At 41.2% G+C, this 25,389-nt stretch overlaps 2 protein-coding genes and 1 pseudogene across 2 annotated transcripts; all 3 read left to right on the top strand.

Annotated features, from left to right (window-relative positions):
* Positions 1–2,294: 2,294 nt before the first annotated feature.
* On the top strand, positions 2,295–3,038 carry LOC146631756 (uncharacterized; annotated as a pseudogene).
* Positions 3,039–4,420: 1,382 nt separating this feature from the next.
* On the top strand, positions 4,421–11,184 carry LOC146631755 (interferon-induced GTP-binding protein Mx-like). Its single transcript, XM_085353899.1, has 12 exons — positions 4,421–4,667; positions 5,772–5,909; positions 6,026–6,180; positions 6,485–6,623; positions 8,666–8,864; positions 8,957–9,035; positions 9,128–9,250; positions 9,334–9,475; positions 9,635–9,775; positions 9,877–9,953; positions 10,037–10,240; positions 10,939–11,184. The coding sequence occupies exons 1-12, from the start codon at positions 4,421–4,423 to the stop codon at positions 11,182–11,184; spliced, it is 1,890 nt and encodes a 629-aa protein (XP_085210025.1).
* A 3,124-nt stretch (positions 11,185–14,308) lies between these two features.
* On the top strand, positions 14,309–21,767 carry LOC146631754 (interferon-induced GTP-binding protein Mx-like). Its single transcript, XM_085354835.1, has 12 exons — positions 14,309–14,495; positions 15,360–15,497; positions 15,614–15,768; positions 16,073–16,211; positions 19,495–19,693; positions 19,786–19,864; positions 19,957–20,079; positions 20,163–20,304; positions 20,462–20,620; positions 20,722–20,798; positions 20,882–21,085; positions 21,477–21,767. Exons 1-12 carry the CDS (start codon positions 14,309–14,311, stop codon positions 21,765–21,767), a joined length of 1,893 nt encoding a protein of 630 aa, XP_085210961.1.
* The last annotated feature ends 3,622 nt before the right edge of the window (positions 21,768–25,389 follow it).

Genomic DNA, 25,389 nt, shown 5'->3' with positions numbered 1-25,389 from the left:
TTGTCCTCTCCCAGCATTCCAGACGGCGCTAACACAGAGAGATGCTCTACCCAGAAGACAGCCTTACCCCAACCCAATGAGAAGGATGGATGACCAAATTACAAACTGGAGAGTAGTGCTGTGTTCCAGCTATGTAAGTTATTGCCTCACATTGGCTACAAACTGTCTTGAAGACTAAATCCTTCCAAAAGCTGGTATAAATCATCGTCCTACAGTACTGTAGGTCTAAGTTTATTTATAGTTATTGTGTATATATGTTGAGTTTAAAATAGCATTTTAACAACATGCTGCAGCTGCCAACAATGGAAATGCTGTTTTGTGTTAAAATTACGTCTTTCTTGTGTTATTGCTTTGCAGGGCAGCTGAGAGTGGACAGAGCTGCACAGAGGACCAAAGATCCACTCTCAGCACTTCATACCTGACTGGCCACAGCACCACCCCTCTTCACCCAGGGTGAGGAGGGTCCTGACCCCGCCTGCACAGAGGGAGTTGTGAACATGCACTTCTGTACCGGTGGGTTTAGGAGCCTCCTCACACACACACACGGATGAAGACTGTCACTGGAAGATGTCTCCATTGCATCAGCAGGACAGGACGTAAGCATTTGTATAATATTACAGTTTGTGATGTTTTATACATGTTTTTATTGCTTCATTTCAAACTAGGAGATATAAAATAAACCAGTTTTCATAATAGTTTCTGTCTCTTTAGTTGTTTTCTTAATAAGTTATTTGGAACATCATTGCAACCTGTCAGCTTTTTATTGATGATTTAGAAAGCTGCTGGTGGCCCGAGTGTGTACAGTGGGGTGTTGTTTTTGTCACATGGTGAAAGTGACCTCGGGGGGAGCAAAAAGAACAACTGAACAATTTTGGGATTCACAGACTTTGGTAATCGTTAAAAAAATGAAGAAAAATTGTTCTGTGTGAACAAGAAGCTCAAATATAAACCTTACTGACACAAATGATCTGCTATCTGTAAGCAGGAAAATGTTTTCATGAGCCTGGGTGAAGCTAATTTGTATGAGTTTAACCTCCTGGTCAAAAACTTTTAGAAGATTAATATGTTCACCCGCTGATTCTTACTTGGCCTGAATGTTTGAATGTTTGCAGTTTCAGGTCCTACTGATCAGTTTTAAGTACTGTAGAAAGTGAGCAGCAATTTAATTGAGTCCTGGGATGTAATGGGACAAAAGGGTAATGTGACAGACACATTAGTTCCCTCGTTTAACAACGTGTAAGCAGACTGCTTTAACCTGCAATTTACTGCATGTTGTTAGGCTGCATGGTACAACCACAGTCTGCTAACCACCCGTGGTGAGCGAAGGTTTTGAGGTCTTGCTCGAGCTACTGATGAAGTTTTATTAATGCTTCCCAACCACATTTCATCTCGATGGTCCAAGGCTTACATCTTTAAGCTCACAAATATACTTCTGTAATTAATCAGTAACCAATTTATTACTTCAAGTTACAGTGTGAGGGACATTGATTAACATAAATTAGATTTAACTGGATTATGTGTTTAGGTCAAGAGACACAGAACTTCATCTTCAAGAGGCTCTTCTTAAATGTCTGATCACGATGTTTGTGTTTGTCTGCAGCATCACTGGAGCAGAGAGGGTATAACACAAGGCCACAGTCATGTGGTATTCTGTCCTGCTATTAAGTGAATAAAATACTGAAAAAACATCTAGACACTAAATACAGTCACTGGCCACTTCATTAGTTACACCTTGCCAGTACTGTTTTGGACCTTCTTTCACCTTCAGAACTGCCTTAATTCATTGTGGCGCAGATTCAACAAAGACCTGGAAACATTCCTCACAGATTTAGTTTCATATTGACATGATAGCATCACACAGTTGCTTCAGATTTGTCGGCTGTGCATCCATGTTGCAAATCTACTGATCCACCACATGCCAAAGATAATCTGCTGGATTGACATCTCTTATAAGATGAGTATACTGTGGTCATAAAACGATGGGCATGGTCAGCAGCACAGCTCAGGGAGGTTGTACCTCTGGAGAGGCCCTATCCTACACCTGAGGTTTTTACCAGTGAAAAGAACTGAGGTTTCCTCACAGTGTTTCCTAGTGTTTAATCAACAAAGGAGAATTTATTCCTTAGACTGTGTAAAATTTCTTTCATGGTTATTCTGCTGCAAAGGTGAGCTCTGAGATGGGCCCAAGCCATGCTTGCTCCTCAGCAGTCTTTATTTAACCTGATATGTCAAACCCAATTATTGTTGAAGACTGCTCTGACTCTGGAGAAGAGTTATGCTTTCTGTTTTTTTAAATGAGCAGTAATGATACTTGTAATAAATGTAGCCTTTATGCAGCTCTGGAGGCCTGGATTGCTGAATTGGACACTTGAAATCCCACCCTTGAAAACCCCGTAGCTGGTCAGGCCCCTGTAGCCGGAGCAGCGGAAGGTGGCGTAGGCCCTGCTAACTGTCTCCCAGCAGGTTATCCTCAGCAGACAGGAAAACATGATGGCTGGGTGACGGTGAGGAGGGAGCATAGTCTTAAACAGAAGCCCTGGTACACCACCACCGTGTTCATGTGTCTAACTGTTTCCTCCACTCGGCGACACACCCGCCAGGGATCAAACTCTGGTAATTGCTGATTCTGTTCTGAGACACATGAAGACAGCAGCAACCATAGTCAATTGTCTTCCAGGGGCCAGAGCAGGCAACACTGAGGGAAATAAAACATGCTGGCTGAGGGTAAACCTGAATTCAGTAAAAGTATAATTCACATCAGCAATAATGACACCCGGTTACATCAATCAGATGTCACTAAAATCAATATTGAATCAGTGTGTAACTTTGCCAAAACAATGTCAGACTCTGTAGTCCCCTCTCCAATCAGACCAGGAGTGTCATGCGGCAAAGCATGTTCTCCTTAAATTGCTGGCTGTGTGACTGGTGTCCAAGAAACGATGTGGGTTTTATAGATAATTGGGAAACTTTCTGGAGGAAACTTGGTCTTGTTGGGAGACAATCCGACTTTGGATGAAGCAGCTCTTATTTCGCAGTGATGTTAAATTGGGGTGAAACGTCATCATAGCAGCTTTGACTGGCAGCTGCGGTCACGGAGAAACTTGCGTATCTCTGTTCGGGAATAGCAGATAGAGCGTAGGCTCTGAGAGGAGGGCCAGCGTTTACGTAGCCAGCGTTTAGTACATATAAAAGTGCAAATGGGAAAAAGGTTTTTGAAATGCAGTTTATTAAATTGGAATTCAAAAATGAATTTACAAATGCAGAATTTATTCTACAATTCATTATTTAAGCACAGAATTCTTTATTTCGATGCGCGTGGCTCTTATGGTCCTCCATACTATAGACCCCAAAGCGCTTTACACTACATTCAGTCATCCACCCATTAACACACATTCACACGCTGGTGATGCCGGGTCTTCTGACCACCACCAGTACGCAACCGGTGTCTTGCTCAAAGACACAACGACCAAGACTGTCGGAGCCGGGGTTCGAACCGGCAACCTTTTGATTACAAGACGAACTGCTAACGCTTAAGATTAGATTAACCTTTACTAGTCCCACACGTGGGAAATTTGTTGTGCCACAGCAGAAAGTGGACAGTGCAAATTTCAAGTATGGAGAAGGATACAAACAGCTCATAATCTAAAGCATATTCCACATTATCTGTCAAACATGATGGAAGCAATGTTATACCATACTGCCTGCTGTGGAATCAGGGCACTGGTTCCCCTCACATGATGTGACTGCTGATAGGAGCAGCGTGATGAATTCAGAAATGTGCAGCGAGTACTGTAATCTGCTCAAACTCAGAGATTTGGCTGATGTTGGTTGATTGGAAAGCATTTAAACAGTGTTACTACATAAGGACCCAAAGTGTACTGCAAAAACAACCCAAAATATCCCAAGGCAAAGAAATGGGATATTCTTAAATGTTCAAACCAATCACATGATCTGAGGCCAACAGAGCTCGCTCTTCAGTTACTAAAAACAAAACTGAAGGCAGAGACACACACACACACACACACACACACACACACACACACACACACACACACACACACACACACAAGCCAAAAAGTCCAGCAGAGCATTTAGACTTCAGTCAGTCACTGACTGCCAAGGATTTTCATCAAAGTTTTAAACACAATGATTTCATTTAAAGTCATATCAGGGTGTCAAAGGTACTTTTGAGCCTCTGAAATTGGGGGACAGTGCATGTCGTGCTGTCGTTTCTGAACGGTTAATGCACTTTGTGAAAGTCCTGGAATTAAAGGAAGAAGTGTGACAGCTTAATAAGGGACATTCCATCTGTTGCTGCTTCCTGTATTTTTGAATGAAACACACCACGAGGTACAGAAAGTGAAACAAAACACATCACTTTTTCTTTCTCTTCGAACCCACGGTCTGCTTTTCACGAAGCATGTTATCACTTTGTCCATTTTTAATTTTTATTTTTGTCGTAAGACAAGCTGAGACCAGCATGAGCACTCTGAACCAGCAGTATGATGAGAAGGTCCGTCCCCTCATCGACCTCATTGACTCTCTCCGCTCTCTCGGTGTAGAGAAGGACCTGGCGCTGCCTGCTATCGCTGTGATTGGAGACCAAAGCTCGGGGAAGAGCTCTGTGTTGGAGGCGCTGTCCGGGGTGGCACTGCCGAGAGGCAGCGGTGAGCTCAGAAACTTTCCGTACATTAGAAGTGTCAAAGTGAAGCAGATAACGGAACTGTATCAAGACTGGCAGAGAGGTGGGGGTGGTGCAGGGCGTGTATCAGGCAGCAAAACACATTCTTTGGGAACTAGCCTGTTCCTTAAAATCTATATTTAATGACTTGATTAATTTAATGACACGCTATTTTACTTTATTTCATTAAAATAACTAGAACAGGGTTTGAACTTTGAGTTGACAATTTCATGACTTTGTTTTGTTATTTTGAATTTTTTTAATGTACATAATGGTACATTTGAACTAAAATTACAAATGTGACAGATTTTCAGCTGAAGTGTTGCTGGTGATCCATAAGAACAAATATCAATTGGATCAAATAAACCATCATTACTAAGATATGAAAACATATGTGTGTGTGCGTGTGTGTGTATGAGTTGTACAGGAAGGAGGTTGGTCTGGGTTTGGGGCCTATTTCTTATAAATTGAAGTTTCAAACAAGTCAAAGGAGGGAAGGAAATGGAGACCACAGAAAAAACTAGTCTGAACCTGCAAACTCGTTAATGCTGAACAAAGTGCAGCTCTGTTTCAAGCTAACCTTGCTCAGTTTCACCTTTGGTAGAGAAACTCCTCTGCTTCAGACTAATGGAAAAGGTTTAGCCTAGGAGTTTTCTGCCAGAAACTTTAAGCTTTCTTTTCAGTTACATTTATGATTTTAGTTTTAGGAATCTAAACTACCTGGTTAGGTTAGGAGCTGCTTGCTGTTAAAGCAGCTCCTCCCTTCTGTCCATGACCTCCCCTCTGTTGTTAAAAACGGTTTATTTTAAAGGGTGAAGCATGGCTGGAAAACAGAATGCTCACAGGAAGCTGATTAGTCCAAATCACTCTGGCTGAAAGCATTTCGGCAAGATGGATTCTGATCTTGCACAAATCAAACCGTCTATCAGAGCATTAGACTCCAACTAGAAAAAAAACAACCTTTTACATATTTGTATCACCAAAATCACGGGAGGCTAAATGTCATAATAGAAAACATCGGAAATCGTTCATTAATTTGTCCAAAAAAGAGACAGAGAAATTGTCTGACACTCAGTGTTTTAAAATGAAGGTATTGTGACAAGATGTCCACTGGAACTGAAGATGACAAAAACAAAGGAAGGAGAGGCGTGGTATGGAAAGATAAGCTACCGCGACTTTGAAGAAAAGATAAAAGAGCCTGCACTCGTCGAGAAAATGATTCGAGAAGGTGAGTCTACATAATTCTTTCATGTCACTACTAAAAACCACGTAAAAGGTGGAAGCACAAAGTAGGCAAGTTAAATGTGTTGCTTGGGCATACGTGACACCATATTCTCTCTTTAGCTCAACTTAAATTGATCGGGAATGAGATGGGGATCAGCAGTGAGCTCATCAGTCTGGAGATTGCCTCCCCGGATGTTCCAGACCTTACTCTCATCGACCTGCCTGGCATTGCCCGGGTGGCTGTAGATGGGCAGTCGGCAGACATTGGTGATAAGGTATGATACCTTAGTCTCCCTCACAACTTTAAGGCCATTTCTTTGGTAGAAATTTCATCCAGTGAAACACAAACCCAGAGTTTGATAGGCATTGGCATGTTAGTGTTAAAAAGGGACAACACTGACACACCAGTGTGACTGCTGGTTTTTGGTATTATATGTATTTATTGTTATGAGTTTGCTACTTTATCTGGACATTCCTGCTTACATCAGTTATTTGGTTGTATTGTTCATAACTGCATTTATGCAATTTATGAAACAATATTTTTAATCTTTATACTTTATTTTGAATGGATACTTTCAGATTAAAACTATAATCCAGACTGCCATCAGTAAACAAGAAACTATCAACCTGGTGGTTGTTCCATGCAACGTGGACATTGCAACTACAGAGGCTTTGAATATGGCTAAGCTGGTGGATCCTGATGGAGAGAGGACTTTGGGTAAGCAAGTGTCTCTCTTAAGTCATTTAGTTTCTTTACTTTGGATTCTGTTTCTGCTGCCAAGTGATTAACATCATATGGATGCAGTGAACTACAAATGCAACACATCAGCCTGGAAGTTGGAGAAGGGCCACAGATAGCTCTTCCACACAGGCAATCACCCCATGCACATTTCCAAAGTTGTGGCCAAATCACTTTAGTACAAGTTGTAGTGGTCATGGCAAAGCCCTGTTGGTAATTCAATAGAAAATTTGGGCAGAAAAGAAAAAGCAGGTATAAAAACTGAGCCTCCAAATTTGACTCAGGTACACTAATATTCAAGAGGAACAAGTTAAAAATAGGACAGCAACTTATTGAGAGAGACTTTCAGAAGGAAATACATGTTTTTTCTATTGGTCATTCCATCTTTAGTCAATACAGGCCTTCTGTTTGACCATCTCTGATTTGCATGAAGATTTTGTGGTCCAAATCTTGAACCTACATTACCGGTCAAAAGTTTTAGGACACCCCACTTTTTCCAATTTATAATTATGAAAAATATTTATTAAAATTATGCAGTTTAATGTCTCATTGCACCCTGAAATTAAAACTAAGTCCAAATATGCAATTGGAGAAGAAATCATGGCATAAATTTATAGACAATCATTTATTCTAAACCGTTGACTCATCAAAGTTCTTTTCCTGAGGTAGTTATGGCATAGTTTGGACTTATGTTTTGGGTCATGATCTTGCTGTAGGATGAACCCCTGACCAACTGGACACATACAAAAGGGCATTGCATGGTACTGAAGAATGCTAAGGTAGCTGTTTTAGTTCAGGGTGCCTCTCAGTCTGTACAAGTCACCGACCCTGGATCCATCAAAACAGCCCCAGACCGTCACACTTCCTCCTCCATGTTTGGCAGGTGATGCCACACACTGTGGAACCATCCTTTCACCTACTCGACGGTGTACAAGGATCCTGCGTGATGAGCAACAGATTTCAAATTTTGATTCATCAATCTATAATACCATCTTCCTGTCTACAGTAGTCCAATGGTGGTGTTTCATGGCCCAGGCAAGCTTCTTTGTCTTATTCTGATGTCTTAGCAAAGTTACACAAGCTATTAACTCTCAGAAACCTGTCCTCAAATTCAGTTGGCTTTGGGTCTGCCAGACCTCTTCCTATCAGAGTTTGCCCCAGTTTCAGAGTGCCTTTTGATGGTGAAGGAAACTGGAATCACTGACACCTTGACATGCTCCAACACTGCTTTTATGCAGACAGAGGGGGTTGTAGGTAATCCAGAAAAGTTGGAACACATGTAGGAATTAGTAGCTTTCAAGGCTTGATCAACTTCCATTGCTGCAGAACAGCTTTAAATTGTTAAACCATTTTGTGTTCCCTAAAAAAGACCTTTTTGTATAATTCTGAAATGTACTTTTTTTCCTTTTTGGCTAACCTTACTCTTTTTTATTATTATTTTTTACCTCTGGCCTTTCTAACCATTCATCGGACCTGAACTACTTGAATTGCAAAAAATACCTGGGAAAATGGGGGTGTTCTAAAACTTTTGACCAATTTGTTAAAAACCTGTTGGATCCACTTACATTAATCACTGCAAAATGATATCTGAGGCAGTGTTTTAACATGTACATCTGAATTACTATTAAAGATAAAAGCATAAATGAATGGAGCGACAGCTATATATAAACCATTTAAAGGTAACATGTCAACTGACAGTAAAATGAAAGAAGGAATGCACTGTTAAATAAACAGTGCATTCCTGATGGATTTTAACTGACTGAGTACAAGCAATCACTGCCAGACAAACATGTCCAGTAATGTGAAACGCTGCATTTATATGTCTCCAAAACATTTCTGACATCCACTGGATTTCTTTTGCAAACATCTGTGATCATGTTAAAGATCCCTTTCCTGCTGAGCAAACAACGTTGGCAACATTTGATGACTGGCACCAAGCTCTGACTGGAGCTTGCAGTGATCAATACAAATTATCAGTCTTCTCATAAGGTGGGGAATCCAACACTATCTCTCTCTGTCAGGTGTCTTGACTAAACCTGACCTGGTGGACAAAGGCACAGAAGAGAACGTGGTTAAAATTGTCCATAATGAAGTCATCCCGCTGAAGAAGGGCTACATGGTGGTCAAATGCAGGGGTCAGAAGGAGATCACAGGGAAGGTTTCACTTTCTGAAGCACTAAAAAATGAGGAAGCCTTCTTCAAAGAGCATGCCCATTTCCAGTAAGTTTGCTCTTTTTGGAAATTATGCAAACAAGTGTTTGTGGTGTGTTAGGCTGTGTTGCTTATACTCTAACCTTTTGTTTGTACTGTAGGACTCTCTTTGATGAGGGCAAGGCCTCTGTTCCTAAACTGGCAGAAAAACTCACTCTTATACTGGTGCATCATATTCAGGTAAGTACTTATTACTGTTTTACCTTTGTAGGTCACTGGGGAGAGCTTTAACCCACTCCAACTTTGATGTGATTTGTCCATGTGATTTGTAGAAATCTCTGCCACGGCTTGATGAGCAGATACATAAGAAACTGGAACAGACTCAGGAAAACCTAAAAAAATTAAGGACTGGACCCCCATCTGATGCAACTCAGAGACAAAAGTTTCTCAGTGATGTGAGTAGAAGTGTAAGCAAAATGAATAAGAGCTTCTGGAAAACACACGTCCTGTTCATTTAATTGAATCTGTTCTATCTTAGCTTGTGTTAGCATTCACACAGGATGCTATCAGTCTGACCAAAGGTGAAGAATTAAAATGTGGATACAACTCCAGCATCTTTTTCACACTCAGAAATAGGTTTGAAGCATGGGAGAAAATCATAAAAGACTCTGCATCATCATGTAAGTTAATTAACCACTTTTTCATTCATCAGTTTTTAAGATTCCCTCTGTTGCTTACAAGCTACTACATAAAGTAACTCTAACATTTAAAGTAAAAAAAAATTACTGTCATTAAAAAAACATATTTTACATCTTCACTTAACTTTCATTGCACTGCAGTCAAAGAGTCTCAGTTTGAGCGCACGTACCGTAGAAGAGAACTGCCATTGTTTGTGAGCTACAGTACTTTTGAGTCCATAATCCAGAAGCAGATCAAACAGCTGGAGGAGCCTGCTATCCAGAGACTCAAGGAAGTGTCAGGCATGTTTTTGTTTTTTTTTCCATAATACTTGAATCTTACTTTGCAGGTAATCTTTCATTTGGTACATTTGACTAACTTATTATCGTTTTATTGCTTTTAGAGGTTGTGAGGAAAGAGCTGTTTGAACTGGCACAAAACAGCTTTGTGGGCTTTCCGAACCTCATCAATACAGCGAAGGTATCGTCTTCTTTATAATGTATTACTGTGCACATATTACTAAACGCTAATGAATATTTATTGATATTTTTTGTGTGATTTAGATGAACATTGAAACCATCAGGAATGAAAGGGAAGAGGAAGCAAAGTCCATTCTGGGGATGCAGTTTAAGATGGAGATGCTTGTTTACACTCAGGACAGCAAATACATCACAGAGATAAAAAATGAAATTGCCAAAAAAGGCCAGCTGTACTTTGGTGGGATGACCTCAAAGGAGATGATGAGACATTTTGAAGCATATTACAATGTAAATGTCACTCAATTGTTTTTTTAATGCTTTTGTTTAAAGCATGTGATTCATTGTATCCACATGTATCCCATTGAAATAGTTGACTTTAGTTTTTTTTTTAACATATTAAGAAAAGCAAACACTGAAACCTCGTAGAGAAAAAAATAATACCTAAAACTTACATATTTTATAATAATAATGGATTGGATTTATATAGTGCTTTTCAAGGCACCCAAAGCGCTTTACAATGCCACTATTCATTCACTCTCGCATTCACACACTGGTGGAGGCAGCTAGAGTTGTAGCCACAGCTGCCCTGGGGCAGACTGACAGAAGCGAGGCTGCCATATCGCGCCATCAGCCCCTCTGGCCAACACCAGTAGGCGGTAGGGTAAAGTGTCTTGCCCAAGGACACAACAACCAGGACAGAGAGTACGGGGATCAAGCCGGTGACCTTCCGGTTACAGATGCGCTTCCCAACCCCCTGAGCCATGGTCACCCATGAATCACACTTTTAGATGCATAAAATAAGATCTATTATTTTATGGTGTGATTAAATATGTCTAGAGTGACCTGAAATATTTTTTGATAACTACATGTAATTTGCAATAAAACCTTAAGGAATTTTTTAATAAGCGAAGTAGAAAATGTCTCAAATTCAGTCCTAAACCAGTGAGCTCTTTAGTACTTCTTATTTTTGTCTTCTCTGCTTACAGATTGCTGGTCAGCGTCTTGCTGACCAGATCCCCCTGGTGATCCGGTATCAGATGCTGCAGGAGTTTGCCAGCGAGCTGCAGAGTAAGATGCTGGACGCATTTTTGGACAAGGAAAGAAAAGAGTACCTGCTTCAAGAGGATAGTGGCACAAAAAATAAAAGAGAAGATCTTAAGATGCGCCTTGAGCGTCTCTCACAAGCTCACATTCTGCTGTCTGACATTCAAAACTTTCAACCAGATTCCTAACCTGGCAGCACAAAGCACGAGGTTGGACCTCACTGCAATCTCTCCAAGTATTACTAGAATTGAAAGGGTTGGGTTTTGCACCTATAGTCATTTATAAGAAAGGAATATTTCTATAAAGGTATCATAAAAAACAGATACTGTTGCACAAAGTAGTCTTAAGTGCTAGAAGAAGAAAAACAGAAAAACAACACACATCCAGAGTTTTCAGATTTCTGCTCAACTGAATCAGATTCTGTGTTTTGGACAGGAATACTTTTTCATTATTATGTGCTCTGTATCTTCACGTGTTTTATCATCTGTTATAGGTTTCCTATTCATCTTCAGTTGTATTAAATACATAAATTAATAAAATGCAGTGAAACAATAAAACTGATGTTTCTGACAGTATTCATTTTTGCTGAGGCTCCACATAACTGCACTGAACCACAGCTGTGTACATACAGATGTCACATTGCTTCTGGACAAAAATCAGGCCATGCAGTCAAAGGAACTCTGTAAACGTCAATAATGTGGTCATGTTCCTAGAATCGATAAACATGAACTAAAAAAAAGTTTGAATTAGCCGTCATCTTTCAAGATAGAGTGTCACATTCCCTCTTGACATCTGATTTTCCTCTAACCTTGACCCATTCCCTTTGTGGCTGGTTGAACCCTTACATGGTGAAACTTAGCTGAAATGTATTACAAACGCTTGTGTGCAGTAATTTATGCGCAACTTTTGAGGACTCTGACCACACTCTAAACTATTTTACAAACGCAAATTTCAAATTTGAATACATAGTGATCCCTCACGCTTTTACAATAGCCCATAAAGGTTAGTATTTAAACTACATAAGCTGCTGCGTTTCTAACACTATTTATTGAAAATTTCTCTCCGTAAATGTAAAGTCAAATAAAACTGGCAAATTAAAGTAAATCTCTACACCACACCAGCCTCTTTTATCCAGTATAGCCTCATAAAATCAGACAGCTGTGACATTAACCAAAAACACCAAGATGTACCAGAATAACAGGAAGAGTATATGTAACCGTATGTCTGACAATGAAAGGTAAAAAGAAAGACTTCCAAGTAAATAACTTGCCCACACCAGCTCCTCTCCCACATGAGAAGTGTAGAAAAGGGGAGAGGCCAAAGGGGTACAGGGTTGAACCAAAGAAGAAGAAAGGGATGAGGAAGGGCTCTAACTTATAATCAACATAACTACAGGCTTAGAAGTCCTAAAAGTAAGGTATACCAGGTACAGCTTGGGTTTCGAACACATTTTGTGTAATTATAACAATATGTCATTTGTGACCTGATTACATTCACCCCTCAAGAATTACATAAAATCCTGAAGAGCACACACACACAAATACAAAAAATATATGTATAAATACACCCACATTAACAAATAACACATGTGATAATAATAATAATACATGTGATGTCAAACAAATTCACATCACATGTACAATGAATTAGATCAGCAACATAACTACCTCCAAAGATTATAAATGATCTGAGACCTGCTCAGCGTCTAGAAAGATCCCAGGACACACTATAGACAAAATGAGGTGCAGTTTACACCACACAAAACAGACTATAATATCTATGGGCATCACCATAAAGCAATCAGACCTCACAGAGGTGCAGACAACTCTGTGATGTGATTTTCCTTTTCCAAAAACAATACCGATTGGCAACATACAGTAATGAACAAATTCACACATCAATAACCGCTGCTCGAACAGGTTCAAGCCCAAGAAGTGTTTCAGGTGGAGCCATTGATTCAATCAAGCGACAAACTGGTTTAACGATTCTACCAAAACGTGTGGTAAGTCCCTGATCCATGTCCACTTTTCAGGTTCAAGAGAATGAAAACTGTGGGACAGGAAAGCAGCAAGGGAGTCTGGGGAGGCCCCATCACCAGCCAACCCACCAAGGTCAGAAGCACCCATCATAGGAGGGGTTTGCTGAATGCTATCTATGCCTGGGTCCGCAGCGGGCTGCTGATGGTCATCACACTCACCAATGCGGGAGATGGAATCCACAGTACAGGCGGCGGTAGCTCCTGCCATTACCAGTGGTGAGGCATACTTGCTGGTGGATGGTGCCTTTCATCTCCATGTCTGACAGCACCTCTCTCAACTTATGATAGTGAGCCATGGCACTCTGCAATACAGAAAGGATGGTCGTCAGTGAGGTGCATACGATGGAGATATTACCATATAACAAAAAAGCCTCACACACAGTTGTGCAAAACTTGACAAAACAATGAAATCTGGGTGGAAAGAGATTAAAGTAGCCTAATGAAAACACCATGGAAAAGAAAAGAAAACATAGATGTCTCCTCTTAATTAAAACAGGCTTTAAAAGACATCAGTTGCTCAACAAAACTCTGGCTCGAAACTACCATTAAGCCAATATCACTGGAAAGAAAATGTGTGCATCTCAGTACTATAATCTCTGCTGAAATTCAGAGATTTGGCTGATGTCAGTTGATTGGAAAGCATTTAAACAGTGTTACTACATAAGGACCCAAAGTGTACTGCAGAAACAACCCAAAATATCCCAAGGCAAAGAAATGGGATATTCTTAAATGTTCAAACCAATCACATGATCTGAGGCCAACAGAGCTCGCTCTTCAGTTACTAAAAACAAAACTGAAGGCAGAGACACACACACACACACACACACACACACACACACACACACACACACACACACACAAGCCCAAAAATCCAGCAGAGCATTTAGACTTCAGTCAGTCACTGACTGTCAAGGATTTTCATCAAAGTTTTAAACACAATGATTTCATTTAAAGTCGTATCAGGGTGTCAAAGGTACTTTTGAGCCTCTGAAATTGGGGGACAGTGCATGAAAATGGCTGTCGTTTCTGAACGGTTAATGCACTTTGTGAAAGTCCTGGAATTAAAGGAAGAAGTGTGACAGCTTAATAAGGGACATTCCATCTGTTGCTGCTTCCTGTATTTTTGAATGAAAAAGACACCACGAGGTGCAGAAAGTGAAACAAAACACATCACTTTTCTTTCTCTTCCAACCCACGGTCTGCTTTTCACAGAACACGTTATCACTTTGTCCATTTTTAATTGTCATTTTGTCGAAAGACAAGCCGAGACCATCATGAGCACTCTGAACCAGCAGTATGATGAGAAGGTCCGTCCCCTCATCGACCTCATTGACTCTCTCCGCTCTCTCGGTGTAGAGAAGGACCTGGCGCTGCCTACTATCGCTGTGATTGGAGACCAAAGCTCGGGGAAGAGCTCTGTGTTGGAGGCGCTGTCCGGGGTGGCACTGCCGAGAGGCAGCGGTGAGTTGTCTTATTTCCAGCTCAGAAACTTTCCGTACATTAGAAGTGTCAAAGTGAAGCATACAGCGGAACTGTATGAGGAATCAAGGCTGGCAGAGATGGGTGGGTGGTGCAGGGCACGGATAAGGCAGCAAAACACATTCTTTGGCGACTAGCCTGTTCCTTAAAATCTATATTTAATGATTTATTAATTTAATGACAGCTTACTCATTTTATTTCAGTAAAATAAGTAAAACACGGTTTGACCTTTGACGTGACCATTCCATGACTTTGTTTTATTTTTTGAATTTTTTGAATGTACTCAATGGGAATTTTAAACTAAAATTACAAATTTGACAGATTTTCAGCTGAAGTGTTGCTGGTGATCCATAGAAACAAACATTGGATCAAAAGATCGATCATGTCTGCGTTATAAAATGTGGCACACAGAAGAAAAACTGACAGACTGTCACATCCTGGGTTGGAGCCAATTCTGTTTCTTCTTTCAGCTAATGGATTTATTGGGGGGTTCTTTTTCTTTGTGTGTGTGTGTGTGTGTTCAGTTCAGTTCAGTTCAATTGTAGAGGAGGGGGGTTGGTCTGGGTTTGGGGGCTATTTTCTTTAAAAAAAAAGTTTCGAACAAGTCAAAGGAGGGAAGGAACTGGAGAGCACAGAAAAAAACTGAAATAGATGGATTCTCCCCTGATCTCGTGAGAATCAAAATGTCTGTCAAAGCAGAGTTACTCAAACATACCATTAGACTCCAACTAGAAAACAAAACCTTGTTTCAATCTCTTACAATTCAGTTAAAATCTGAAATCGTTCATTAATTTGTCCAAAAAAGAGAGAGAGAAATTGTCTGACCCTCAGTGTTTTAAAACACAGGTATTGTGACAAGATGTCCACTGGAACTGAAGATGACAAAAACAAAGGAAGGAGAGGCGTGGTATGGAAAGATAAGCTACCGCGACTTTGAAGAAAAGATAAAAGAGCCTGCAGTCGTCGAGAAAATGATTCGAGAAGGTGAGTCTACATAATTCTTTCATGTCACTACTAAAAACCACGTAAAAGGTGGAAGCACAAAGTAGGCAAGTTAAATGTGTTGCTTGGGCATACGTGACATCATATTCTCTCTTTAGCTCAACTTAAATTGATCGGGAATGAGATGGGGATCAGCAGTGAGCTCATCAGTCTGGAGATTGCCTCCCCGGATGTTCCAGACCTTACTCTCATCGACCTGCCTGGCATTGCCCGGGTGGCTGTAGATGGGCAGTCGGCAGACATTGGTGATAAGGTATGATACCTTAGTCTCCCTCACAATTTTAAGGCCATTTCTTTGGTAGAAATTTCATCCAATGAAACACAAACCCAGAGTTTGATAGGCATTGGCATGTTAGTGTTAAAAAGGGACAACACTGACACACCAGTGTGACTGCTGGTTTTTGGTATTATATGTATTTATTGTTATGAGTTTGCTACTTTATCTGGACATTCCTGCTTACATCAGTTATTTGGTTGTATTGTTCATAACTGCATTTATGCAATTTATGAAATAATATTTTTAATCTTTATACTTTATTTTGAATGGATACTTTCAGATTAAAACTATAATCCAGACTGCCATCAGTAAACAAGAAACTATCAACCTGGTGGTTGTTCCATGCAACGTGGACATTGCAACTACAGAGGCTTTGAATATGGCTAAGCTGGTGGATCCTGATGGAGAGAGGACTTTGGGTAAGCAAGTGTCTCTCTTAAGTCATTTAGTTTCTTTACTTTGGATTCTGTTTCTGCTGCCAAATGATTAACATCATATGGATGCAGTGAACTACAAATGCAACACATCAGCCTGGAAGTTGGAGAAGGGCCACAGATAGCTCTTCCACACAGGCAATCACCCCATGCACATTTCCAAAGTTGTGGCCAAATCGCTTTAGTACAAGTTGTAGTGGTCATGGCAAAGCCCTGTTGGTAATTCAATAGAAAATTTGGGCAGAAAAGAAAAAGCAGGTATAAAAACTGAGCCTCCAAATTTAACTCAGCAGTTTGCCCCAGTTTCTGAGTGCCTTTTCACAGTGAGGGAAACTGTAATCACTGACACCTTGACGTTCTTTGAAATTTCTCCGTACGAAAGACCTACATTTAAGTGTTATGATGGTCTGTCTCTCTTAAATATTAATTGCAATACAGGAGAGGTGGAGGAAGATCTCAGCCTGGGTGTTTATTGTCTTATGTAGTCTGGAAGATGAGTGGATGGTGGGGTGGGTGCAGTTTTCTCTGTGGTGGGGTTGGGTGGACTGTCCCGGGCTCTGTGGGGCCGGGCGGCGCTGCTGCACTGGGCCCCGGTCTGGATGGGCCTGGGCCCCCCTTCCCTGGCGGGTCGCGGAGTGTGGGGGTGCCTACTGGGGTTAGCGGGGGAGCTGGCCCCAGGGAGGGGTCACTTGCCCCTCCCTTCCTTCCCTCCCCATCTCCAGCTGCCTCCCTCTTCCCGCTCCACCACAACCACCCACACATGCAGGGCCTTGGAGTAGGGGTATGTCACCAGGGTGCAGAGGAGGCTACCCCCCCCTCTGTCCCCTTCTGGCTGCCTCTGCCTCAATTTTATCCCACAACTTAGACATTCACATTACTCACACTCTCATTACACATACATATAGGATCTTGGGGGTGGGCACGATACACGGAGTCCAAAGTACCATCAGGGTGTACACCCCACCCCTGGCATCGTTGCCCACCTCTCAATTTTAAATACACGTAGACATTGAGGGCTAGCAGGAGGGACCATGCGCTTACCTGCTGCTCTCTGGCAGGTAGCTCCAAGCCCTCCTGGGTTTTAAATGCACCTTAGAACACACATGCATCAACACTACAATGAGCGGCTGGAGGGAGGTTTGGAGTCTTCTCTCACCCCCGTTCTCTGCGACCTGCTGGAGCGGGGGGGCTAGGAGGAGGAGTTGGCCGTCCGACTGCGGTCTGGAGTGTGGAACCTTCCTGCTGCTGCGGAGTCGGGGCGGTCTGCCTCCCCCCACCGCAGGGAAAAGGGAAACACCACCTGGGTCTGGGTGCAGTTCCCCCCTCCAGGGGCAACGGTACCTAGACCCGGTTTGTAGAGTACGCTTGGGGAGTGTGATCGTGTGTACAGCGTCTCTTTATGTCTGTCTCCACGTTGGTTGAGTGTGGAGTAAGTGCATATGAGAGCATGAGGGTGGGAATGGATGTTTGTATCTGTGTGTGCCTGTATGTCTGTGTCTATATGTCAGGTTGGGTGTCAGGCGCCACCTCTCTGGGGACATCTCAGGCCCTCCAAGGTTTGGAGGCCTATCTCCCCCTACCACCACTTCCCCTGCCAGTGGCGGACCCCCTCAAACATCGGTGCGTTGGTGGTTCTTTGTGTCCGGGGGTGGGCGTCCAGGTACACACCGGCTCACTCCTTGGCGGCCGCTTATCGGGGCCTGGAGCCTGGGGCTCGCTCGGGCCACTTCGGAGGTGGGGTGCCCCCGGCCTCTCGGCCTGGGGCTCGGTCACTCAGGCACAGCTGGCTGCTGGCGGAGCTCACGGGCGCGTCACTGCAACTCCCCCTGGCTTCTGCTCCGCGGGTGCTGAGTGAGCCCTCATCTGGGACAGCTCAGCTCTTTCCGGGACAGTGGCGCGGCTGCCCCTCTGTTGGTCTTCCTTGGTCTCTTGTGTTCTGGGGGCCTCTGGATGTCTGGAGTTTTGATCTCCTCCACACCTGCTTCATGCCCTGGAGGACGGGGCTGTGGCCCCCCCACACCCTCTAGCAGATTATTACATGAAGGAACCTTTTAAAAAACAAAAAACAAGCGCGTCCATGCTCACAGGTGTACACACGGGTGATCACACCCACAAACTACACCCTTTTTGGCTCCTACCTCAAAGCACACTGTGTTCTGTTGATCTTATGTGCTGCACAATAATGTTTAACATTTAGTATTTACTGTCATATTCCCATATATCATTGTGATGTTGTTTATTCTATTACTCTTGTTCTCTTCTGCTTGCTTTCTTTTTTCTTTCTCAGCAGGTGATCCAGGTGATTGATATATGCATTTTTTTTTTCTCTGCCCGTTCTGTTGGTTTATGTTTTTTGCCCTTCTCCCCCGTCCCTCTTCTCAGCTGTTTCTCTTTCCCTCTTTCTTTCTCCCCTTCTTTCCCCCAGTCAAGTCTGTCCCGTATTCAGTAAGTGAAAATAAAATAAACAATAAAAGGTGAATCAAATGGACCATTACGGCAAGGCTGGGATGGTCAATTTGGTAAAGTAAATCCGTTGTGCATCTTTGTTTGCCTTTAGACAACAATTCTGATGGCAAAAGAGCCAAACGGGACAGGCCAAAAATAAAAAAATAAAAAAATAAAAATAAAAATATTAATTGCCTTTTTCAAGCCATTTTTGTAGAGGGGGTTGTAAGTAATCCAGAAAAGTGGGAACAACTGTTTTGGAATGTACATTATTTTTCAGTTTTGGATAACTTTACTTTCTTTTCTTTAACATGTCCTTTCTAAACTTTGTATAGTATTTCAAACTATTTATTGGACTTGAACAACTTGAATTTTCTTCTGCACACTGATATCTGTGGCAATGTTTGAATATGAACATCTCAAAAACTTTTAAAGATAAAAGCATAAATGAATGGAGTGACAGCTTTATTAAACAATTTGAAGGTAACTGACATTAAAATAAAAGAAACAAAACCTTAAATAAACACTGCATTGTTGGTGGATTTTTACTGACTGAGTACAAGCAATCACTGGACAAACATATCCAGTAATGTGAAACGCTGCATTTAAATGTACTTTGTCGAAATGTCTGTACATTTCTGACATCCACTGGATTTCTTCTGCAAACATCTGTGATCATGTTAAAGATCCCTGTCCTGCTGAGCAAACAACGTTGGCAACATTTGATGACTGGCACCAAACTCTGACTGGAGCTTGCAGTGATCAATACAAATTATCAGTCTTCTCATAAGGTGGGGAATCCAACACTATCTCTCTCTGTCAGGTGTCTTGACTAAACCTGACCTGGTGGACAAAGGCACAGAAGAGAACGTGGTTAAAATTGTCCATAATGAAGTCATCCCGCTGAAGAAGGGCTACATGGTGGTCAAATGCAGGGGTCAGAAGGAGATCACAGAGAAGGTTTCACTTTCTGAAGCACTAAAAAACGAGGAAGCCTTCTTCAAAGAGCATGCCCATTTCCAGTAAGTTTGCTCTTTTTGGAAATTATGCAAAGAAGTGTTTGTGGTGTGTTAGGCTGTGTTGCTTATACTCTAACCTTTTGTTTGTGCTGTAGGACTCTCTTTGATGAGGGCAAGGCCTCTGTTCCTAAACTGGCAGAAAAACTCACTCTTGAACTGGTGCATCATATTCAGGTGAATACCTATTACTGTTTTACCTTTGTAGGTCACTGGGGAGAGCTTTAACCCACTCCAACTTTGATGTGATTTGTCCATGTGATTTGTAGAAATCTCTGCCACGGCTTGATGAGCAGACACATAAGAAACTGGAACAGACTCAGGAAAACCTAAAAAAATTAAGGACTGGACCCCCATCTGATGCAACTCAGAGACAAAAGTTTCTCAGTGATGTGAGTAGAAGTGTAAGCAAAATGAATAAGAGCTTCTGGAAAACACACGTCCTGTTCATTTAATTGAATCTGTTCTATCTTAGCTTGTGTTAGCATTCACACAGGATGCTATCAGTCTGACCAAAGGTGAAGAATTAAAATGTGGATACAACTCCAGCATCTTTTTCACACTCAGAAATAGGTTTGAAGCATGGGAGAAAATCATAAAAGACTCTGCATCATCATGTAAGTTAATTAACCACTTTTTCATTCATCAGTTTTTAAGATTCCCTCTGTTGCTTACAAGCTACTACATAAAGTAACTCTAACATTTAAAGTAAAAAAATTACTGTCATTAAAAAAACATATTTTAAATCTTCACTTAACTTTCATTGCACTGCAGTCAAAGAGCACATTCTGAGAGAAGAGTCTCAGTTTGAGCGCACGTACCGTGGAAGAGAACTGCCATTGTTTGTGAGCTACAGTACTTTTGAGTCCATAATCCAGAAGCAGATCAAACAGCTGGAGGAGCCTGCTATCCAGAAACTCAAGGAAGTGTCAGGCATGTTTTTGTTTTCTCAAAATACTTGAATCTTACTTTGCAGGTAATCTTTCATTTGGTACATTTTTTTGACTAACTTATTATCGTTTTATTGCTTTTAGAGGTTGTGAGGAAAGAGCTGTTTGAACTGGCACAAAACAGCTTTGTGGGCTTTCCGAACCTCATCAGTACAGCGAAGGTATCGTCTTCTTTATAATGTATTACTGTGCACATATTACTAAACGTTAATGAATATTTATTGACATTTTTTGTGTGATTTAGATGAACATTGAAACCATCAGGAATGAAAGGGAAGAGGAAGCAAAGCCCATTCTGGGGATGCAGTTTAAGATGGAGATGCTTGTTTACACTCAGGACAGCAAATACATCACAGAGATACAAAATGAAATTTCCAACAAAGGCCGTCTGTACTTTGGTGGGAATACCACAGAGGAGATGATGAGACATTTTGAAGCATATTACAATGTAAATGTCACTCAATTGCTTTTTTAATGCTTTTGTTTGTTTGAAGCATGTGATTCATTGTATCCACATGTATCCCATTGAAATAGTTGACTTTAGTTTTTTTTAACATATTAAGAAAAGCAAACACTGAAACCTCGTAGAGAAAAAAATAATACCTAAAACTTACATCTTTTATATTTAATCACACTTTTAGATCCATAAAATAAGATCTATTATTTTATGGTGTGATTAAATATGTCTAGAGTGATCTGAAATATTTTTTGATAATTACATGTAATTTGCAATAAAACCTTAAGGAATTTTTTAATAAGCAAACTAGAAAATGTTTCAAATTCAGTCCTAAACCAGTGAGCTCTTTAGTACATCTTATTTTTGTCTTCTCTGCTTACAGATTGCTGGTCAGCGTCTTGCTGACCAGATCCCCCTGGTGATCCGGTATCAGATGCTGCAGGAGTTTGCCAGCGAGCTGCAGAGTAAGATGCTGGAAGCATTTACGGACAAGGAAAGAAAAGAGTACCTGCTTCAAGAGGATAGTGGCACAAAAAATAAAAGAGAAGATCTTAAGAAGCGCCTTGAGCGTCTCTCACAAGCTCACATTCTGCTGTCTGAATTCAGTAGGAACACAACTTTAACTGAAGTCAACAACTTCAACTCAATGGAAAATTTTCTACCAAATTTTTAACCTGGCAGCACAAAGCACAAGGTAGAACTGAAGAAGCTTCTCGGATGAGAGGTGAAACGTCTTCGAGCAACTTAAAGAAGTCCAGACACTTTTCTCTGGATGACTGAGAACCTTCACAGACAACACACATCCAGAGTTTTCAGATTTCTGCTCAACTAAATCAGAATCTCTGTTTTGGACGGGAATATTTTTACATTATTATGTACTCTGTGTGTTCATGTGTTGTGTCATCTATTTTTTTCCTATTCATTTTCAGTTGGAGTGTATGAATAAATAAGTAAATACAGTGAAACAATAAGCTGACGTTTCTGACAGTATTCATCTTTGCTGAGGCTCCACATAACTGAACTGAACAACAGCTGTGTACATACAGATGTCACATTGCATATGGACAAAAGTCAGGCCATGGATTCAAATGAACTCTGTAAACCTCAATAATGTGGTCACGGTATTCTCTGATTGTTCCAAAGACAAATAAACATGAACTAGAAAACGTGTGCATTAGTCCTCATCTTCACATTCCCTCTTGACATCTGATTTCTTTACGACTTTGACCCATTGCGATCGTGGCTCAAGAGTTGGGAGTTCGCCTTGTAATTGGAAGGTTGCCGGTTCGAGCCCCTGCTTGGACAGTCTCGGTCGTTGTGTCCTTGGGCAAGACACTTCACCCGTTGCCTACTGGTGGTGGTCAGAGGGCCCGGTGGCGCCAGTGTCCGGCAGCCTCGCCTCTGTCAGTGCGCCCCAGGGTGGCTGTGGCTACAATGTAGCTTGCCATCACCAGTGTGTGAATGTGTGTGTGAATGGGTGGATGACTGGATATGTAAAGCGCTTTGGGGTCCTTAGGGACTAGTAAAACGCTATATAAATACAGGCCATTTACCATTCCATCAATGGCTGGTTGAATCCTTAAAATTGTGTATTCATCACCACCCTTAGCAGCAACAAATGCAATCAAGTTTTGCAACAGCTAACAACAACTCTTTTACAGTGTTGTGGAGCACAGTCATACTCCAAACTCCACTATGGCCAAGATCAAAGAGCTGTCAAAGGACACCAGAAACAAAATTGTAGACCTGCACCAGGCTGGGAAGACTGAATCTGCAATAGGTAAGCAGCTTGGTGTGAAGAAATCAACTGTGGGAGCAAATATTAGAAAATGAAAGATATACAAGACCACTGATAATCTCCCTCGATCTGGCGCTCTACACACGATCACGTGGGGTCAAAATGATCACAAAAACATTGAGCAAAAATCCCAGGACCACACGGGGGGACCTAGTGAATGACCTGCAGCGAGCTGGGACCAAAGTAACAAAGGCTACCATCAGTAACACACTACGCCGCCAGGGACTCAAATCCTGCAGTGCCAGACGTGTCCAGGCCCGTCTGAAGTTTACTAGAGAGCATTTGGATGATCCAGAAGACAATTGGGAGAACATGGTCAACCAAAATAGAAGTTTTTGGTAAAAACTCAAGTTTTCCCATAGATAAATCTGCCCAGCAACAGCCCCAAAACATTGTTGCTCTAGAGGAGATCTGCATGGAGGAATGGGCCAAAATACCAGCAACAGTGTGTGAAAACCTTGTGAAGACTTAGAGAAAACGTTTGACCTCTGTCATTGCCAACAAAAGTATTGAGATGAACTTTTGTTACTTATTTACACCATAATTTGCAAATAAATTCTTTAAAAATCAGACAATGTGATTCTCTGGATTTGTTTCTTTGCTCATTTTGTCTCTCATAGTTGAGGTATACCTGTGATGAAAATTACAGGCCTCTTTCATCTTTTTAAGTGGGAGAACTTGCACAATTTGCGGCCGACTAAATAATTGTTTGCCCCACTGTAAGTGTGACCAATATACACGAAAATAGAAACTCAGGAAGGGGAAAAACACTTTTTCAAACCACTGTGATTCCTCATGTTTTAAATTGGATATTAGATCTGTACACGTTACTTTTTTTTTAATTGTGAAGCATGTTGAAAAACAAACTAAGGCAGACTAGCTGTGTTATTTAAAGACTGCTTGAAAATAATCAGCAGTTTGGTGCATGACAAACAAGTGTCCTGTACTGTGATAGATTTACAGTCTTTTGGCCTGGTGCAGAGTGGTTGTGGTTTCATGGTTTGGTTACATTAAGTGTAGCAGAGATGAATTTGAAGTTAAACTGATGATGCTTACATTCAATCACTGAATCCCACCATTTAACTACAGCATAAGCAGTCAGTGTGTAGAGGATGGAAATAGGCTAGGACGACTCATGAAACATCTGCTTACATCTTTTTTAATTCAGCTGTGTACATCTACACAGAGCAGCAGTAGCCCAGATCAGCCGATCACAGCCTATCAAAAATCTACTGGAGTTCTCAATAGAAAGTTTTTGTGAGTTGTGATTCTTTTCCCTACACTCAGCCATTACAGACAATTTTAGGGTTCCCACACATGCTCAATTCAATTTTAACCCTTTCTGGACTCATTTTCCTGTTTAGAGGAAAAGTCAACCTTCTACAATGTAGGCAACAGAAAACAGAGCTTTTTTTTTTATCCTTCTTTTTCTTTGCTCATGTTTTGCTTACCTAATTCAAGCTGAATACCTATATTAGAATGAAAATTTAGACTAAAATTTTGTTTCCCATCTACAAGGTAACTTTGCACAAAAATCACTAGTAGAAACAAAGAGCTGCTTTTTACTTACTTTGAGTACATTTTTGAACCTGTACTTTTTCACTTGAACCAGTACTTCAGCTTTTGCTCAAGTATTTTTAATACTTGTATATGTACTGAACACCTGGTCAGAGGTGTTCTTTTGCCACCTTTGACCAGTCTACTGTGGTGAAAAGAAAGCTGAACAAGGCTATCGATCAATATCTGTCATTGATTTACGTCTTATAGTAATAGGGTGAGGAGCCTCGTCATTTGGAAGGGACTCAGAGCAGAGTTGCAACTCCTACACATCAAAATAGCCTGTTGAATTGGTTCAAGCATATTTGGGTCCGTTTTGGACACCACATAGATGAGGTGCTTTGGGCATGAGGGGACACACAAGTACACACTGGAGAGATTATGTTTTTGGGCTGGCTTGGGAGTGTCTTGACGTCTCTGTTATGACTTTAAATTTAGTGAAAAAATAATATGAATAAAATCAGTGAGTGTACATTTACAAAGAGTGTATTTTTTTTAAATGATTAACAACTGTTTTTTTCTGCTTCCTGCTTCAGATTGCTGGTGGCCAGGTTGATGGCTGATGGAACCCCACTGGTGATTTATGCTGCAAGAGTCATCCAGCAATCCTACTGCAGAGTGAGATACTGCAGATGCTTCAGGACAAGGAAAAGTTGGAGTTGTTGCTGATGGAGGATTCTGACACTTGCACCAAGAGGGCTGCTCTGCAGTCGCTTCAAGGTTTAGATGTGGAGGCTTTGCAGTTAGCGGTGATGGGAAGATGTATTATATGTACTATAACATGGAGTCTTTTCATTCACATTCATTAAGATAATAAATCTGAGGCCATCAATCCAAAATGTTACATATCTGTTCTTTGCTTAAACAGGAAATAGACCTAATAATAGACCTATAAGAGCTCATAGGTGCTATATATAGGTTATAATATATAGGTTTATGC

This window comes from Diplotaxodon limnothrissa, linkage group LG5, assembly GCF_057381915.1.
Source record: "Diplotaxodon limnothrissa isolate DT_005_m linkage group LG5, D_limnothrissa_male_GT1.1, whole genome shotgun sequence".
NCBI classification, from domain to species: domain Eukaryota; kingdom Metazoa; phylum Chordata; class Actinopteri; order Cichliformes; family Cichlidae; genus Diplotaxodon; species Diplotaxodon limnothrissa.
Note: the sequence above shows the minus strand (reverse complement) of the source record. Positions and strands in the feature narration are given on the sequence as shown.